Source organism: Necator americanus, chromosome III (assembly GCF_031761385.1).
Source record: "Necator americanus strain Aroian chromosome III, whole genome shotgun sequence".
NCBI classification, from domain to species: Eukaryota; Metazoa; Nematoda; class Chromadorea; order Rhabditida; family Ancylostomatidae; genus Necator; species Necator americanus.
This window is the reverse complement of record NC_087373.1, coordinates 4,237,100-4,255,712: the sequence shown is the minus strand read 5'-3', so window position 1 is coordinate 4,255,712 and position 18,613 is coordinate 4,237,100. Positions and strand designations below refer to the sequence as shown.

General features: G+C 41.2%; 3 protein-coding genes across 6 annotated transcripts; 1 reads left to right on the top strand and 2 right to left on the bottom strand.

The window, feature by feature from the left end:
- On the top strand, positions 1–1,252 carry RB195_008577 (uncharacterized protein; the record flags this gene model as incomplete). Of its 2 annotated transcripts, none has more annotated exons than XM_064195142.1 (3): positions 1–93; positions 164–277; positions 752–1,252. In XM_064195142.1, 3 exons carry the CDS (start codon positions 1–3, stop codon positions 1,250–1,252), a joined length of 708 nt encoding a protein of 235 aa, XP_064046287.1. The 2 variants fall into 2 exon arrangements, with proteins under 2 accessions (XP_064046287.1, XP_064046288.1); XM_064195143.1 differs by having other exon boundaries at positions 40–93.
- Positions 1,253–3,077: 1,825 nt separating this feature from the next.
- RB195_008576 (uncharacterized protein) lies at positions 3,078–7,682 on the bottom strand (the record flags this gene model as incomplete). 2 transcript variants are annotated; one of them, XM_064195141.1, is made up of 9 exons in its annotated part: positions 3,078–3,359; positions 3,419–3,571; positions 4,391–4,471; positions 5,184–5,346; positions 5,520–5,654; positions 6,002–6,146; positions 6,893–7,139; positions 7,301–7,392; positions 7,577–7,682. In XM_064195141.1, 9 exons carry the CDS (start codon positions 7,680–7,682, stop codon positions 3,078–3,080), a joined length of 1,404 nt encoding a protein of 467 aa, XP_064046286.1. The 2 variants fall into 2 exon arrangements, with proteins under 2 accessions (XP_064046286.1, XP_013295035.2); XM_013439581.2 differs by lacking the exons at positions 7,301–7,392; positions 7,577–7,682 and having other exon boundaries at positions 6,893–7,100.
- Positions 7,683–9,347: 1,665 nt separating this feature from the next.
- RB195_008575 (uncharacterized protein) lies at positions 9,348–15,239 on the bottom strand (the record flags this gene model as incomplete). Of its 2 annotated transcripts, XM_064195140.1 has the most annotated exons (9): positions 9,348–9,482; positions 10,667–10,762; positions 11,282–11,431; positions 11,557–11,636; positions 12,358–12,490; positions 12,580–12,707; positions 12,767–12,908; positions 13,937–14,119; positions 15,084–15,239. In XM_064195140.1, 9 exons carry the CDS (start codon positions 15,237–15,239, stop codon positions 9,348–9,350), a joined length of 1,203 nt encoding a protein of 400 aa, XP_064046285.1. The 2 variants fall into 2 exon arrangements, with proteins under 2 accessions (XP_064046285.1, XP_013295034.2); XM_013439580.2 differs by lacking the exon at positions 15,084–15,239 and having other exon boundaries at positions 13,937–14,116.
- Between the last annotated feature and the right edge of the window lie 3,374 nt (positions 15,240–18,613).

The window sequence follows — 18,613 nt, the reverse complement described above, 5'->3', positions numbered from 1 at the left end:
ATGCGTGCCAATGCAGTGATTCTTGTAAGTACTGTAATAATGACGTCATCGACAACAAATGCTCAAGCCCTAGTCGTCTACGATGACAACCAAGTACGTTTTCGACCACTTTTAAGTACATTCCGAGCCGATCGATCAATAACGGAAATGTCGATTTTCGCAGACTCCACTGAAACGATTTGCCGAAAGAGAAAAACATCTGGAAATTGGCCCGTTCAAAATTCGCCTACAACAAAATTGGAACGAGAACGGAGTGGCTGGTGTTTTGTGGGACTCGGTCGGTGATATGCTTACCACGTCTGCATTTCTCAGCATGCTCCACAGTTGAAATCTGCGCCAGCGCCAAGATACTGAAAAACCCCATGAAAAGATTCCTATTGACCCGTATACAATGAAATTCTTCCAGTTGGATAAACGCGCTGTAACGGAAAACATCTGCCCCAATCGGATACACTGCTATCCAATGAAAATTTGTTCGCTGTCAACACCGCACCGCACGGCAGAAGCACGTTTCTACTCGTTTTAGCACTAGAAAAGTCCCTCCAACGAGTTGGCTAGGTCCCGTAGCGAAGTGACGTCGCACGCAGTTTGTGTCAATGGCCAACGGTGTTGGATACCGTAGGGGAAAAACAAGTCGCTGATGGTTCCGTTTCCATTGTATTTATCCTCCCATGAACAGATATCTAGGATACTGGAGCAGATTTTAAATCATTACAATTACGATCTCCACAACTCTTACGGTATTGTTCAGGCTATCGTCTTGTCTGAGTATCTCGTCCGAAATGATGTTGTTCGCGGCCGTCGCGTCCTGGAACTTGGTGCCGGTACCGGATTACCTTCAATAGTTGCCGCCAAGCTCTTTGCGCGCCATGTCACAGCAACAGATCAACCAATGGCTCTCCCTCTGTTAAATAAAAACATCAAATCAAATCTTGGCCAGGATCAGTTGTCCGCCGTCACGGTCCTCCCATTGGACTGGACGAACGTACCAGCGGGGGAGCAGTTAACCTTCGATGTTATTCTAGGAGCTGATCTGGTCTATAATGAACGAGTTTTCGAAGATCTGCGAAGAATCATGAAACGGCTTATTAACGGGGATACGGTAATGTTGATGGCGTCTAAGATACGATATCCTAAGGACAAGCGCTTCTACGATACGCTAGAGGACGAGTTTTCTGTAAGACGAGTGTATTATGACCACGCTACAGATGTGGTTTTGTATCGTATCACTCGAAAGCGGGAAGATCTGTAATGCAAACGCTTAGCATCAAAAATGCAACATTTTTGTGTACTTGCGGACATTTCAAGCGGATGAGTTGAGCTAACTATAAATGGTCAGAGACCTAGAGTATGAAAAGTGTAATGAAACTTTTGATACACAGGATAGTCTCTAAGTGAAGGATCGTTTTGACGAGAACAGTGTCCGCAAATACAGAGAAATGGAGTGTAACTTGATATTTGCTTGCTTTGTTAATTTTATTCGTTTTTTTTCCCCCTTTTCTTGTGTTCTTCACTTCACTTTCTCACCTTGATGGGTTGGTTCTGGTTGCGTTTCTTGCTCAACTACACTACTTCACTACCCCAATATACGGTGTTCCTTGGCCATTATTCACGTTACAAACTGCACCTCATAAATTTCCAGCCATAGAGAGCTAGAATCCATGGTCAGTGTCATTTATTCTAGGATTTGTGGAGTTTTTAGCATCGTGCTCACGCTTAAAAACTCATCACCTGTCTGTAATGAGGTCAAAACGACATGAAAAACGGTGCAGTTGCGTAAGCGGCTGCGCTCGAAGCGGTGCGGTGGAGCGCGGCGGTTGGTATCGAGGTGGGACCATAGCGAACTGCAGCGACGGATGGTGCTAGGAAAGGTTCTTCTTAGATCCTAACCGCTGCACTCCACCGCGCCGCTTCGAGCGCAGCCGCCTACGCAACTGCATCATGCTTCATGTCATTTTTACCTTACCATATTTAGCGTCCATACCCACCCACAAAGTACCAACTTCATTGAGTTATAATATGCTACTAGAGAATGACAACAATAGGTTCACTCTTTTAATCTCACTTAGTGGGTGTGGTAAAGGCTCCTAATTTCCTTCTTGCTTTTTTCATGAAAGTATGTTCAAATTTTAAGTACATTTTCATTCCACCATTTGTTCCCTGATCGTTACTTACTACTTCAGTTCTTGTTCTGTTCTAAGTTTTGTTGTAATCAATAAAAAAAAAGTTTGCAAGCTTTATCTAACCAACAGCCCACAATAATTGGACACTCTATACAACAGCAGCAACAACAGCGGGTCTAGAGGAGAGATCAGGGATGACAACATAAGGAAACGAGCTCGTTAGCAACCAATAAATCAACAGTGTGCTTCTATGACGAACGCATCTTACCACACAACATTAGCCAGGAGGATTGTCTCAAAAGATTCACACAATCGTACAAGTGTTCTGCAGCCATCTATATTGAAATGAAAACATTTTGTTGTAGTTTGGTTAGTTTTTATTTCAATTTTGTCCGATTTTGTACTCGCGCGTGTCGGTCGCGTGTGCCGCTCCCTACTACGTGGTGACAACTCCAACTGTAGAATACTACTTTTCGTACTTGTTTTGTACGACCAGATATTCATTTCCATGTCGTTCAATCGCTTTGTCGCTTGTTTTCGCCAACTATAGTCACCTTTCATCAAATTCCCCCAATTTCTGGATGGATTCACGTCCATTTTCATAGGTCCTTCTTAAAAGCTCTACACAACGTGCATATCACAACATATAATTGATCGGTGCACCTCTTTTGAGACAAATCCCCTACAGTTCGTTGTTTTCCACTTAAATGAGCTATGCTATTCGTTGCTTATCTACTATCCGTAACAATACCACTAACAACAGTAATACGTCACAAAGATTGAGCGAATTTCTACTGGAACAAACAATAAGCTTTCAACAGAATCTCTTCAATAAATAAGCACTTATAACGGAACAACAAGCAGAATCCATTAACAAAAAACTTAAAATCTATAAACTTATGCTAAAAAGCTCTGGAAAGAATAGAACAGCATACTAGAAAATAGGATCTGACCTTAGAATCCATCCGCTCTCATCGTATCCAAAAGAGAGATCGCTGTGGACAATTCAAATGATCGCATAAAAGCATCACAAGCCTCGCATTGTTTCGTAGTACATTTGCAGTACGTGGAGAACTTATCCATACATTCATGGTCATCTTTACAGTCTTTGGGATTAGCATGTTTGTGGCACACGTAGCACTTCGCTTGCGGTCCTTGGCTACGGTCAGCTATGACCATTTCTAGCAAGCGGCGAAGACGTGGCATGTTCATCCGTGCGTCCGCGCCAAGCACAAACTGCAAAGACAGAAGGTCCGCAACTGCGACCATGCTAATGTTCAACGTCGAAATCTCACCTGTTCTTGTTCCCTCATTTCTTGCTTCGAAAACAGATTAGACAGATGGCCAATCTCTTTCTGAACCTCTTTCAGATGCCGTCTCAAGAATTCATAGATCAAATGGATATTTGATGCGTTCAACCAGTTATGGTTGATCGATATCGTATCTTCCTAAAAGAGAACTACACGCTTGATTGAGAAGCGACAAAATAAAGCGAAAGAATGCGTACGACGCTTCCTACATTGCAAAACAAGTACGATTATTTCACAAAGAATGCATGTCAAAAATATTCATATGGTAAAATCAAAACGACATGAAGCACGATAAAGTGTGTGTAAAGTGTCTGGCGTTAATCAATCCGCTTGGGATGCGCCCCCACGTTCACTTCAATTCAGAATCGTTTGAGGTTTACGAACGTGTATCTGGCCGATACAATGACTTGCGGTGGCTAGCCGATGTGTCAAGTCAGTGCTTTTATCCTCCCAGACAAGTCTGGTACCAATTTATCGACCCCGGAGGGATGAAAGGCTTGGTGAGCACTAGGGCGGATTCGAACCTCCGGTCGATCGTGCAGGAAGCGGAACCTCTAACCGCTACACCACACCCGCCCCGAAGCACGATGCAGTTGCGTAATTAGTTGCGCTCGAAGCGGCGCGGTGGGGCGTAGCAGTTAGATTCGAGTGGGATGCCCTGCTAATACTATCCAACGCTGCAATTCGCGACGGTCCCACGTAGATTCTAACCGCTATCTCCACCGCTCGGCTTCGGGCACAACCGCTTATTTAAATGCATCGTACTTCATGTCGTTTTGACCCGACTTTATACAGTATGTACTCTGTGACAACGCTTCTGATCAGAACTGTTGTTCATCGAAGTCTGGGAAAAAGTTGAGCTACTCAATTATTGCATATTAATGTTCAATTGACTACGGTTCCACTTCATAGCCAGCAACTTACGGTAATTGAATTGTAGCAACAACGAAGACTCACCAGATTATGCACTTGATGATACCAATTTGTTGGCACAAAAACGATTTCACCTGGATTTTGAATCAAAACCATAACATCGGCCTGTTAAAAAAAATGTGATTTCCTTTCATTAACAGGTTTGCTATGGTCATAAGATGATTGTGTTACATTATGCGAGAACGAACGGTATGCGCATTTGAAGTAGATTGGAGTTCGCCGTATTTCGCGTCGTGGTTATTTTTTGGCGGATTCTCGGCTTTTTTTTGGATTTTTTTTGTGGACGTCACTGCTTCAGAATCCGAGCAGTGAATTTATGAGTATGTGACATTAGAAACAATTTCCTTATTCCTCTCCATTTGATACTATGCTTCAGCGCAACACGTGTGCATTGCTCTATATCTAGGAGCAGGTGATAAGTAGAGATTGGGGGGAAAATGTAGTTGACGGTGTGGGGGCACTCACTGGCGCCGTCATTTCTCGAAATAGATATTCAAATCAATCGGGGTCTTAAAACCCAAGTAAGATAAAGTTACTAAAAGAAAGAGGTAAGTTAGAGAGTCTTTAACTTTAGCTTTCCTAGGTCTTAAGGCCCCGATTAATTTAAATATTTATGACTCCTCCTCAACTACATTTTACTCGAGATTAGACATCTGTACATTTACCACACAAACAATCGTGTGTCACAAGTATTTCACACTTTTGCTCGTACCAGACGCATAATATCATCAAACTGCAGCAAAGGAGCACAAGCGAAACAGCGACACCATCACAATGTGCTTATACAACAGATTATATCAATTCTTAAAACGCTTACCTTCTCCCATAACTGTCTGTAAAGTCTAATGTCTTCTGGAAGCTGTTTATTCTCCTGCATAAAGACGTTCTCATTGCCTGGCGGGACAAAATACCAGAGTTTGCGACCACAAATATTAGCCGACCAACTATATGATGACATAACATCCGAGTGAAATTTGGTCCTGAAGATGCACTGAGTTTCAGTAAGAACACTACAAATAAGATCCACTTAAATCTACATTAGCAACATTATTCTTGATTTTGAGAAATCTGTGAGATAATTTGATAGCCGATATAAAAGTAGAACCAACAGAACTTGGGAGAATAAGCATAGGTTTTATGAGAGATCTCCTACCAAGTGCCCTTCACACCAAAATACACAAATCGGTAGTCGCCTCTAAATGGATTCTCGTCATCATCCGTCCATTTTTCACGGTTTGCCCAATCACTGGACAGCATGGCTGGCACATCGTACATGCTAGTACCGCAGCTGAAATTTAGTCGAGTCCAAACATGAGGTTAGCTTCGTTCACGTGTTCGTAATGATAATTTCTTAGATAACTTTACTGTTGTGCTTTTTTCAGTTTTTCTACTGTTGTGCTTTTTTCAGTTTTTCACAAATACAGACTTGTACAGTGCGAAAAAGTGCGGGATGATGTACGAAAAGTTCCTTGAAACATCCGCATCCTATACCTTTTTCAGGCTGTCTACGCGTCTACCCATAGTGTAGATTTCTCAGCATCAGGAAGAAACTTGTGGAAAATAAGACGAGTGAAATTCAGTCCGAACTCTATTTCCATGCCTACTGATTCCACAGAGACACATTTTTGCACTTACCTCTTTTGAAAGTGCCAATCCTTCAAGTACTGAGAAGCTGAATCACCACCTGACTTTTGATCTTCGCAATAATCGCAGAACTTAGCAAATGTCATTTCAATTGGCTTACAACTATCTTCTGTGATAACAGGAACAATTTGCGAACCTAAACTGGCAATAATTAGCAAATTGCTTATGGCTGCAAGATTATTTTGTTGTTTCTCGTGTGGGAAACACTAAAGTTACAAGAATGAAGCCATACACATTCTATTCAAGGTTCAGTTTGTAATTCGCTAATGATTTTTGAGAATCCTAGAATTCTGGAATTAGAAAAACAAAGAAATCCGGAAAAAGAATTTTGGAAGTACTCACTGGTTATAACAAGAAAAATTAGGATAAAGGCTAAAGTATCTTATGTATCTATCAATCCACTTGGTATACGCCCACGCGTTTTACTGCAACTCGTAATCGTTGAAGTTTTGGAACGCGTGTTGTCTTATACAATGACTTGCGGGGGCCAGCCGATGATCAAGTCAGCGTTTTTATCCTCCCAGACAAGTCTGGCGCCAATTTATCGACCCGGGAAGGATGAAAGGCTTAGTTTGTGCCAGAGCGATTTCGAACCATCGAACGTGCGGCCATAGCGGACCTCTTGCCGACTGCGCTACACCGGCCAGTTAACAAGAAAAATGTTCCAGTAAATTCAAGCTACCTAACCTCATTACAGGTGCGTGTTCAAATTCAACAGCGATTTTCAGTTCTAATAATCCTACCTAGGGCTAACTAACTACTACTTCGATAGGATGCCCAAGAACTGAAATATTTAGGACAGACTTTTGAAGAAAAGGAAAAAAAATCAAGGAACAATATCATAAAACATTAGACAAGACATACACACCCATTATTACTCACCATACGCCTTTCTAAGGTAGTCTAAATTCGGTGAACCATCCTCACGGACCCATAGCTGTCTCGCTGACCAATCTGTTGTGAACGTTTCGCTGAACACACACGGTTCGTTATGTAGACAGAACCGGGCGAAATTCGCTAGCCATGGTGTTTCGTCTGCATCGATACGAGGAATTCTTCCATCATCCACTTCCGCCCTTTCCGGGTTCATGCGTATGTAACGATTTTCGATTTTCGGATTCCTCTCTGTCTATAAAGTAATTAATTAGCAATTGATACTGGTTTTGACACCATAAATAGAGAAATTTTCAAGACCATGACAAAATACTCCACTATTCCCTTCTTCATTGACCGACGTAGAGTCTAAGTACAGTCTCCGCCAAAATTTTCGTTCCTCCTGGGAACCAATACTTGGCTCATTGCTGAGGCACCGAATCCTGGCTCCGTCACACTACAGAAGTATGCGTATCGTAGTGCGATGACTAGCAGAATTTTGACTAAGACTGTACAAATTTACTCTCATAATGTAACTAGGAATCGAAAAGTTTGTAAAGAGAGTTCAGATGGCCGTTTCTACACCATAATTCAAATATTTCACGTATAGTTCACCGAAGAACTAGTAAAGAAGTCCAAATAAAAAAAAACCGAAATAAAGAACCAAACACCTTACAAATCCTCAAATCGAACCTTCATGGGTAACGAAGAATTTATGCGAGTTAATTACTGCTGGACGTCTAATCAACACAACAAAGAGGCTTTGATAGCCATCAGGTGCTCGTAAGATCAACAACATTTGCTACAGCATAATCTTAATGCTGCGGGTACAGCCCATACTACTAAAATAGTCTCGAAATGGAAATATTCGTCTATTTGGTGCCCCTATAGTAAGGTCAAAACAACATTAGCGCGGCGCAGTTGCGCAAGTGGCTGGGCTCAAAGTGACATGGTGGGGCGTGGCGATTAGGATCGACGTGGGACCATCGCGAACTGCAGCTATGGATGGTGCTGTGCTGGCAAGGGTCCCCAATCGATCCTAACCGCAACGCATCACCGCGCCGTTTCGACCGCAGCCGCTTACCTAACTGCGTGTAACACGTCGTTTTGACATTTGTAAGCACATTATTTCACATGAACCCATACCATAATATCACATATCGTTTCTGTAGAATAAATAACACGTGTAACTCATACGCGTAAACAGCCCGTGCTATACTAAAATGGTCTCGAAGTGCACACATTCATGTCGTCTGGTGCACTTATTTATAAAAACACTCCTTCAATCATGTGATCACCTAACGAACGAGGTGGTAATGAGTGTGTCAGGTGTGCAAACATGTGACTCGAGAAAACTGAGGGAGTGGAAACATAATTGAACTAATTATGCACCATAAACAATCAGTAAGCACCGTTATGTAGTGAACATATCTCTCCAACAAGAAAAAAAAGAGAAGGGGATAGGAGCTACTAAGACAGCGACAAAATGATTGAGGGGATTCCATTGCGTGTTTGTGTTTTTGTATCTAGAACAGCAGCGCAGCTTTTAAGCAGTAAGCGTCTTAGTGTTCTACTGCAAATAAACATTTTCTAACGATAATAATCAGCACTCCGACATCTTTCAAACTCAACAAAATCACTAATTACTAGTTTGCTTCGAACTTAATGAAATTCATGGAAGGATTAAACAAGACTAGTGAATTAGTTACCAGCTACATGGACTCTCATGAAACGCTCCAATGATTCTAAAGGACAACGGCTCTGCAAATCAAAACGCGAGAGAATTGATATTCGATTAAGTCGGCGCGGTTACGTAAAAATGCAGCTGCAAGAATAATCGCAATGTTAAATCTTCCACAAACACACAATACATACTTTGGTTTTTTGCATGAGTCCTGGTCTAAAGGCAAGGCAAAATCCTTGCGAACAATAATTTCGTGCATAACGCAAACATTTCTAAGAGAAATGCAACACTGAGAACTAGGAAAATCACTTTATCAGTATGTTCTGCAAGAACACATAGGAATATACAAAACAAACGCATCCCATCTATCTATTAGCAACAGTTGACCACTTTAAAGGAACGATGACCCCTAGAGTTGAGACTTGAAGAAAATTGTGGTCAAAAGGCTACTCGATCAATTTTGGTGCAATAAACACTTTTACTTTATTTCTCAAACTATTCATTTGTTGCTGAATGTAATCAAACATCTACTATCAGCTCCAAAGCGCACCAAAAATGATCACAACTATCACAGTGTAAGAAAACTCACTATTCAATGACTAATTATTAGCTTAGTTAGAATACTGCGATGTTCACGACGGCCCGTCAAAATATAATATTTACACAACAATGGAAAGCAGCACGACAAGTTGCGAGCTTAATTTTAAATCAAATTGCAAGCTCAAGTGGCTGTCCGATAACATATTTATAGAAAAAGGCAAGTGCAACGGCTGCTCATCATCATAATGGGTCAGGAAACTCATCATCACCCTCATCGTCAGCTTCATCAGTGAAACAGCGGAATTTCGACGAATCCCAAGTCATCCTCAACTCTTCTCCATCTGGACGAATTACAGCTATTGGGAAGGTGGTACCCTGCAAAGTAACAAATGGTCAAAACACTAATTACAGATTAACACAGACTGATAACGAAAAACAATGTTTTCACGATTGCAAAGCATTACGACACAGTTCTATCGATTGTAACTAAATAAATGTGTAGCATTCAAAAATCTACGATAAAAACTGTCGAAGACGAAGTTCACAAATCTAAACATTCTTCTAGAACTTCTAGACGGTGAGGGGCAACTGAAAAGATATTCCGATGCTCCTTCAAATAATATACGAGCTCGTAAGCATTGTTATGGTTAAAATCACACAAGTGATGCCACATCAATTCAATATCCGGTGAATTTCATTAAGATTACTATTACTACTATTGCGATTACTTCAGAGTTCGTGGGTTTTGGAACTCTTTAAATATAGGAGGAGAGTACGAATACGAGTCTACTACCTATCCGCAATTCGCATTATCATAATGTACGGGAGGGAGACTTGGGCAGCACCATCAACGGTTATGGAGAAGCTTGATTGCACGGAACGAAAGCTGTTTAGACGACTACTAGGGTACTTTTGGCCCAGGGTACGCCACAATGAAGATCTCTACGCAGAAATCGATGTGGCGTACCGGCGAAAAACGCGTGGAAGGTATCAATGTCTTACAAATCCTATGAAGGCTACCTGGCCGAAAACGAAGGTTGTGGACTAAGCTGGTCAAAGAGGACATGAAGACAGTCGGCGTGGACATGCAGTTCACGCGAAACGTAAGGTTTCGCAGGATATGGAATAGCGACGAATGGATTTATTCCGTACGAAATCTCGTAGAACATCGAGAAAGTTGGAAGATATGAGTAATCGCGTCAGGTGATGATATCAGCCCCCGATTAAGTCAACTAAGTCATGAAAATATCAACAAGAAATCACTTGGAACATTAAAGAAAATACTCTACCATGAACCAAAGTAAATTTTACAACTTATCTTCGGAAAGTAAAGAGATCGCAAGTAACAAACATTCGATGGCAGCTCGAGCATTCGATTTTTTTTACTTCTCCTAATTCCTTGCAAATAATACGTGTGATATCAAAAAGAATGCCGCAAATATCTCTCATTCATTAGACAGCAGGAGAGTTTGTAAGTGTTGATTGATTAGAACGGGATCAGCACTGCACCACAATTGAAGAAGAGCTTGAACAAATCTAACAGGTAGTCAACAATATACCTTATGTGGAATGCCATGTAACAACTCCGAAAAATCGTAGTCCTCCGTATGTCTGAAGTAGACTAGAGAAATCTTCCTCCGGCCTGCTATCCATTCCTAAAGGCAAGTACGTCAGCAGAACGATTATGAATCAAATCTCAAGTAGGTGCTTCCTTTGAAAAAAAAATTGAATTCTGAGTATGAAATCTTTGGTTCAATCAAAAAAGAAGAAACCAATCTCAAAAGTAAGTCGGATAAGATATGGCGAATTCTCACTACCTCAACATGTAAGGCTCGGCAAACAAAAAGAGTCCGCTGTAGACTGAGCAAACTGGGAGAAAAAAGATCTGAGTTGAAGTAACAAGAGAAAAAAAGTTGAGGAAATATAAATATAATTCCATAAATAAAAACATACAGTAAGATTTAAATGACATGAAGCACGGTTACGTAAGCGGCTCGAAGCGCTGCGGCGGAGCGCAGCAGTTAAGTTCGAGTGAGGGCTTTTGCTAGCACCATTCTTCGCTGCTGTTGGCGATGGTCCCACTTCTCTCCACCGCGCCGCTTACGCAACTGTACCCTGCTTCATGTCATTTTAACCTTGCTATACTAGCGCTCAAAGTTTGACGAGCTAGCTACCTGAACCAATCTCCGGGCACCTTCCGTCGTTATACTTGTTGTTCCGAAAAACTCTATCGAATCTGCTTTCAACGCTAACAAATCGTTGTCACCAATATCCAATACGTCCGATACATTCTCACTGGATGTTCTTACCGTTACGGACCATGCCTAAGCGGAGCAGTGTGAAAACTGAGAGAAAAAGTAACCAATGCACGAATTTATTGTGGAAAACAAGAAAAAGAATAAATTGAAAAAATGTATGTGCACAAACAAATTTCTTATGTCGTCAGTACCTTTCGGAAAATTCGACTTTGAAAAGGAAGACTTCTGAAGAAATCACCGTCGGACAATACTATGTCAATGGTTTCAGCACCTAAAAATTTGGATGTTGTGGAAATATGAGCCGTAAAATGTCAGCATTTAGGCAGCGAAGAGGAATAGAAGATCGTCGGCCTCAAACAAAGCCTACTTATGCCTAAACTACTTCAGCAGTATTAACGCAATCATTTTGAGATTGAAAAGTTCGACCTTCAATGAACCTCGACATAGTTGAATGTAGTATCGAGTCTGATAAGCTATACACGAGGTTGTTAAATAAATTTATTGGCTAACTTTTCAGCTATATCGGCTTCTTCAGATCCTGAAAAGGATGGGGATTCAATCCCAATTCAATTATTATTGAAAGTTGGCGTGGAGTTTATCAGTTTAGTTGTGGAGAGGTTGGTCGTTTAAATTGTAGATTGAATCCCCAACCTTTTCAGGCTCTGAAGAAGGCGATATAGCTGAAATGTTAGCCAATAGATTTATTTAACAACCTCGTGTACAGCTTATCAAACTCGATACTACATTTTGAGATTGTCAGAACGATTGGTTGACAGTATGAAAAGAAAAATTCCATCCGTCCAACAAATAAATAAACAAATAAACATACGGCGGTCACTATACGTGAATTGTATTTAAATAAACGTTTGTAACGTTTTTTTTTTTTAAATAAACGATTGCATTTCTTTCCTCTCACACAAAAGTCACAAGATGACAGTCAACATATTTCCAAAAATTCAATAAAGGATTGCAATGAGAAATGAAGACTGTACCTGTAGCATCGATAACAGAGACGATTTCGGATGACATTGTTCTATTGATTACTAACTGCAAATGGCTAACTCTTGCTTTAGAAAGGCGCAAAACATTTGTAACAACTTCCAGATCAGCACCATTGAGATCAACCTGAAGGAATTGATTGATGAATGAAGTGCACATAAACACATAAACGACGCAAAATTTAACTATATAATTTGCATCGAGGACTACCCTACCAACTTGAGGCATAATACATTCGCTTTTTGCAAAACAAAACTGAGATGTTCTTCCAATGAATTTTGTATAGAGGACACAAGAAATTCGGTAGATTTGTTCGCCTTATCCCACTTCATTCCATAAAAGCCTAAAAATCGATATTATAATTAAAAATGAGGACAAAGAATTTAGAAAGTGCTGACGTACCGTCATTGTTATAAAAGTCAGTAATATCATAACAAGGACGAGTCTTCTTGGCAGCATTTGAGTTCTCCTTCAATGAACATAACCAATTTTTCTTCGGACTCTTGAAAGAGTTCCGGGAAACCGAGAGCTTGAAGCAGGATTTCTGAAAGAACAGGGTTAAGTTCATTGGAAAATTCCATATTTTCTGGACACCTCTATGATGGAAATGCTTATGAATGTTGTGGGGAGTGTGGTCGATAGCGATTAGTTCCTTCCATTGTTTTGGTGGATAAATCAAGCTCAATTAGTTCTTTTTTCTCAAATCGATTAGGAGACTACTTTCCTACATCTCACCACAGCTCGGTCAAAAACCGATTGATTTGTAGTGGATTTGCGAAAGCGGTCGCTGAGAGACCTCGCTCAGCTGTGATTGGACTACGACGTTCCAACGAGGGTCCCACCGCGCCACTTCAAGCACAACTCCACCATAAATCAGGTAATTTTGAACCGATTATTTCCCGAATAGTATAATTTGTTACAGTACTATGGGAACTTCTTGTGTCAGATCCCACTATGAAAATCTGGAGTAAAATGCGATTGGGGGCCACTTAGTGGCGTCCTTATTTCTGGAAGTAAGTAACTAAATCATACCCTAAGACCTAAGCATTAGTCTTAGAGGATCTGGAGTAAAATGTGATTGTGGGCCACTCAGTGGCGTCCTTATTTCTGGAAGTGAGTAACTAAATCATACCCTAAGACCTAAGCATTAGTCTTAGAGGATCTATGATATGTAAGCTACACCTAATAGGAGAAAAAAGTAAGATAGAGGCGTCCAGAAATAAGGGCGTCACTGAGTCCCCCTCCCCAAGTATAATGTAGTTGGTCTTTATTTCACGACGCTCTAACTTACTTTTTCCTCTTAGTAACCTTAGTTTACATGCCATAGATCCTCTGAGACTAATGCTTAGACCTTAGGGGACCCATTTATTTCATTTATTTGCTTCGAGAATGAGGGCGCCACTGAGTGGAGATTGGCGCCACAGAATTGGAGATTTACCAGCAAGTTCATCACACCAACGAGAAACTGGTAAACCAGTGAACAAAAGCGGACATTATAGACTTTCGGTATGGATAGATGAAAGAAATAATAAGCTAGAGAGCTACATTCAATCATAGGAATGGAAAAATCACCTCTTCTCTAACAAGTGAGATGTTAGTGATCCACATTCGAGGAATTAGATGAAGGTTAGTGTTGATGATACTTCTCGTCTTCTTGTTCAACGTCAGACAGTTGCACATATCACCATAGGTGAGTCGTGACACTATGGCAATCACCAGTTCAGGCGGCAGATCATTGAATTCGATTACCATTACCTAAACCTTCATTAGAAATACATCAAAGAAATCTGGAACGATTTGAAGGTCCAAATGGCGACTGACAAATTCAATCCCAAAAAACTCTTCAACTTACTATGCTGATTAATTGAAGTGCCTCAATTTCAGAAAAAAAAAAGTTGATAATTCTAAATGATAGTGCATGAGAACTTGCTCTGGGAGGGAGAGAAAAAGAAGGTGAGAGAAACGCAGAGACAATCGAGACAGGAAACCGATAGCCATAGTACTAGAAAAGTAACAAGCAGTGTTTATCATTATATATTGTGTAGGAATATATATGTACAGGACTTATAGATTGTATAGGACATATTTTCAGTCATTCAACCGTATACTAAAGACCTAGGTAAAAATATGTCTTAAAAGAGTTTTTTTTTTCGTTATGACGCTTCTCGTGCGAAAATTTGTGGATTTCTGGAGTTAGGATTAATTTCACAACAGAATATTCGACATAACTCTTACCTTTCAAAATAAATACTGTACTCGTTTGCGCGAATTCTTAACTAGATGAAAATTGTACTAATTCTGAGCTACTCTTGTCGAAACTCATCATTTTTTTTCCAAAAAAAAAATTATTTCTTTTCACTACACAGCAGACTGGTCCACAAGTAAAACATCACCATTGTGGTTCAATTGTGAAATTGTGAACAAGAATTGAATTGTGAAGAACAGTTGTATTCCTTTTTCTCCTCTTTTTACTGCTCGAAATATCAATAGATCAAGTTATTTCGATCAAATCCTTTGACTTTCGAAGCTCTTTGACTTCTGTGAAGTGGCTAGGAGAAGTACGGCAATTGAAAATGCGTACTCTCTGAGAACGACAAGAACGGCACCAACACGCACGATGTCAACAAAATCACTGAGCTCAATCGGATCCGAAGGCGTGATCTTTGATATCTACACTGCGAAAGTGATAAATGAAGTCAACTCTAGCAAAAGACCTCACCTCTTCCACGAAAACAACGAGATTTCTCGGCGCACGTTCGCACTCACCATGGTTTTCGGGTACTGTATGACGTAAAGTCCTCCTAGCAGGACATGAATTTGCGTACCCTAGCACAACCGCTACGCGCTTGCGTGGACAACACGATCGCGTGTTCATGCAATTCATCCATTCGCTTCAAAAATTAGAGCACAATTATTTTGGGGCCGGCCGCTACGCACCGTTCTCTTCTTTCCATGGTTTTCATGGAATCCTAGGCCTTATCCCCACTTTATCGTATACCATCAGTCACTTTATGTGTTGCGATCTTTTCTAGAATAATTTTCCTACTCTTAGATTCGTATAGGATGTTATTTCATATAGAAAAAGATCCATGGTGATGTGTGTGATCCTGAGAACATTTTAGGTGGATTTCAAGTACTTAACTTTTAGTCATATCTCCATGGCAGCGGTCCTCTGGATTCAGATCGCTCTGGAAAGCGTATAGAAGCTGGTCTACTTGGAGCAGATACAGTAGCACCGCGTTCCCCGAACCTCTCGATTGACCCTCGAGACCTCCTAACCCTTGCTGTAGGGATCTAAAGTGTGCTTCCAGCCGCAACAATCTTTTTTACCTCCCATCCACATCGATTCCCACAACCGTAAACCCGTCGGAAGCCTTGAAACCACCTCAAGCCCCATCCATTAGTCCTTAGGATCTTCGCTGGATGCAATAATAGTCAAATTGTCGGAGACTTCCGTGTTTTTGTTCTAACGTCAATGAGGAGGCATTGAGCAAGCACAACATCGCCGGTCTGCGTCGACGGTTGCGTCGCGGTTGCTCATTAGGTGACGTCGTCGTCGGGTGCCAACCGTGCCGTCATCATTCGAGAAGAGGTATTGGTGCATGAATGTGCAAAAACGGGTATTCCATGGATGCTAGCTGCCATTCTCATAGCTCCCTGTCGCAGGGATCTTCCAGACATCAGCAATTCCTACAACGAAGTCCTATCTCGTTCCCGTGTGTCATAAATGGACTATAAGTGGACTTTGAAATGGAAGTAACACAGAAGTTCCTCATAAAAATAACACCTGTAACATAAGCGACTTGAATGGGACCTTCATAATAGTTGTTAACGACAAATTATAGCGTTGTTGATGATTTCTTCTGGAAGTACTGGGACACCATTTGCATTAGGCTGGATCTATGCATGTGTTTTGAAAGTTATGAAAAACCCAACAAAACACTTCAACAGGATGGAATTCGGAAAGGTTACCATTGCTTCGTAGTCGCTACTGATTGACTTCATGAATGTTCCAGCGAATTATTGACATTTCGTCGGATACGTGAGCATCTATGAAGTGCTAGGGTGAATGTAGCGCAATGGTAAAAGGTCACCACTACGTCTGTGCAGCTGGTGGTTCGATACCGCTCAAAACCAATGAGTTCTTGTCTTTTCGGACCCAGTGGAATGGCACTAGGTTTTAGAGTAAGAAGTCTAACTTTAAGGTATAGGTATTGAAGTAGAACACATGTTTTAAATGGATTGATCTGTGGCCCTCCCTTCAGCTTTTATAAAATGTTTGCTCATTTTTGACTTAAGAATGTTACATTTGTGAAATAACTTTGCTTTTTGTTGAATTTTTTTCTGTTGTTTTTTTTTGTGACACTAGCTATCTGGATTCTGCCTTGATATGCTCTTTTTCAAATTCGTTCCTACAATTGGTCCTTATTCTCTCCTAGTGGTAGTTAGTCGTTCAAGGATAGCAAGGTTAGTGAGTTCCACTTGAAGTCTCCCTACCCGTTCGGCTAGGGTCTCTGACGAATTCCTCCGTTCTGGCGACTAGCGTTTCGGGTTTGGGAGAAGGATCTCGCGTGAGGATTTCTCATCTTTTGCAGCAGGAGAGTGACCTGCCAACCCACCGCACATCCTGTGAAGAACCTTCCCATAGTCGGGTCAAAACGACATGAATCACGAGTGTAGTTGCGGTGCAATTGCGTACGCGCTCGCCTTGAGAGAATCCGCGTACGCAGTTGCGTACGTGCTTCATGTCGTTTTGACTCGACTATATGTAAAACTTAAGCGAAATTCTAGTGAGCTCTGTTCCATCTTGTTTTTGCTTTATGGCACACCTGTAGGTGTTTTCAAATAAATAAATTAAATAAATAAATATTCTCTTAGAGCTTATTGATTAACTACTTGGTGGCAGTTGGAGTTTTTCTGCGAAGATGACACAAATACTCACCACTGTCTCAGAGTATTGTGTAGTTCCAAAGGACCACAAGTAAATTTAATTCGTCTAGAAGTAGACGCGGAAATGAATCACATGTGATTCCTTTTCTTTCCTCCTTAGTTCTAATCTCACTCAAATAAGCCTATAAAGATAGGCTCCGGTCGTACAATAGTACAATTGCAACCGAACGTATTGTGTAGGCTTGACGTGAAGTCCCCGGTGAGGCGCCGTGCCTCTCTGTGTTCGCCAATCGATGTGACGACAATCAATAGGGCAGTTCCAACGATAAGCTTCTCGTATCTCCTTCTCTTACTTGTATTTTCTTGTAGTTTTTTTTTTGTTTTTTATGTGAAATCCTGGAATAATTGTGCACAATTAGGATTATTACAGCTGTAGCTGTGAAAGATAATTATTTTCGCCAGCACCCGCGCCATTGTCCTATCGCTCGATGGCTCCTTTTTTTCATTGATTGTCGTATCAAAAACTTGGTATTACCTTTCTCTTGAAATCTAATACTTTTCATGGTGATACCAACCTGATTCCTGTTTCCCGCTCTCTTTTTCACTTTCAGTCACTCAATCATTCGTGCTTGGAAAAATGACACTATTCTCCCTTCTGTTCTCTCTGACGGTTAAAACTCGTTTTTTAAATATCGTACAAGCTCCGATTTCTTGAAGTCCCAGTATTTTTCACTTCATTCACACATTTCCTCCTTTCGAAAGCTGGTAAATGATTTTCTGAGAAAATTCGGACGTTCCTTCTTATGTGACTGCAGTGTTGTTGTTGATGTTCACGGTTCGTTTTGTTTTCTTTTCTTTTTGATTTTAGTTGGTGCTCTCTGTGCCTTTCTCAGTATATTAGTGTGTTTTCTTCAGGGCCTGCACTTTTTTCTTCTACGTACGCTAATTGACTTTTCTCAGTAAATAAGTGCGGTAGCAGCACCATCTCCCAACCACAAAATTTACTGAGTAGCGAGCAAAGGTGATTAATCCGATGCTAAATCATATCTAAGTCGGGTTAAAACGACATGAAGCACAGACAGTTGCGCAAGCGGCTGCGCTCGAAGTGGTGCGGTGGAGACAGCGGTTGGAATCGAGGTGGGACCGTGGCGAACGGCAGAGATGGGTGGCGGTAGCGAGGATTCTTACACGATTCCAACCGCTACACTCTACCGCACCGCTTCGAGCACAGCCGCTTACTCGACTGTTCGTGCTTCATGTCATTTTGACCCAACTATAGATCAAGTGCTCTGCTCCTTCATGCTGTGCCTCCGTGCAGTGCCTGCCTTGTAGCTCGCCACCTTTATCACCAGCTCAGTT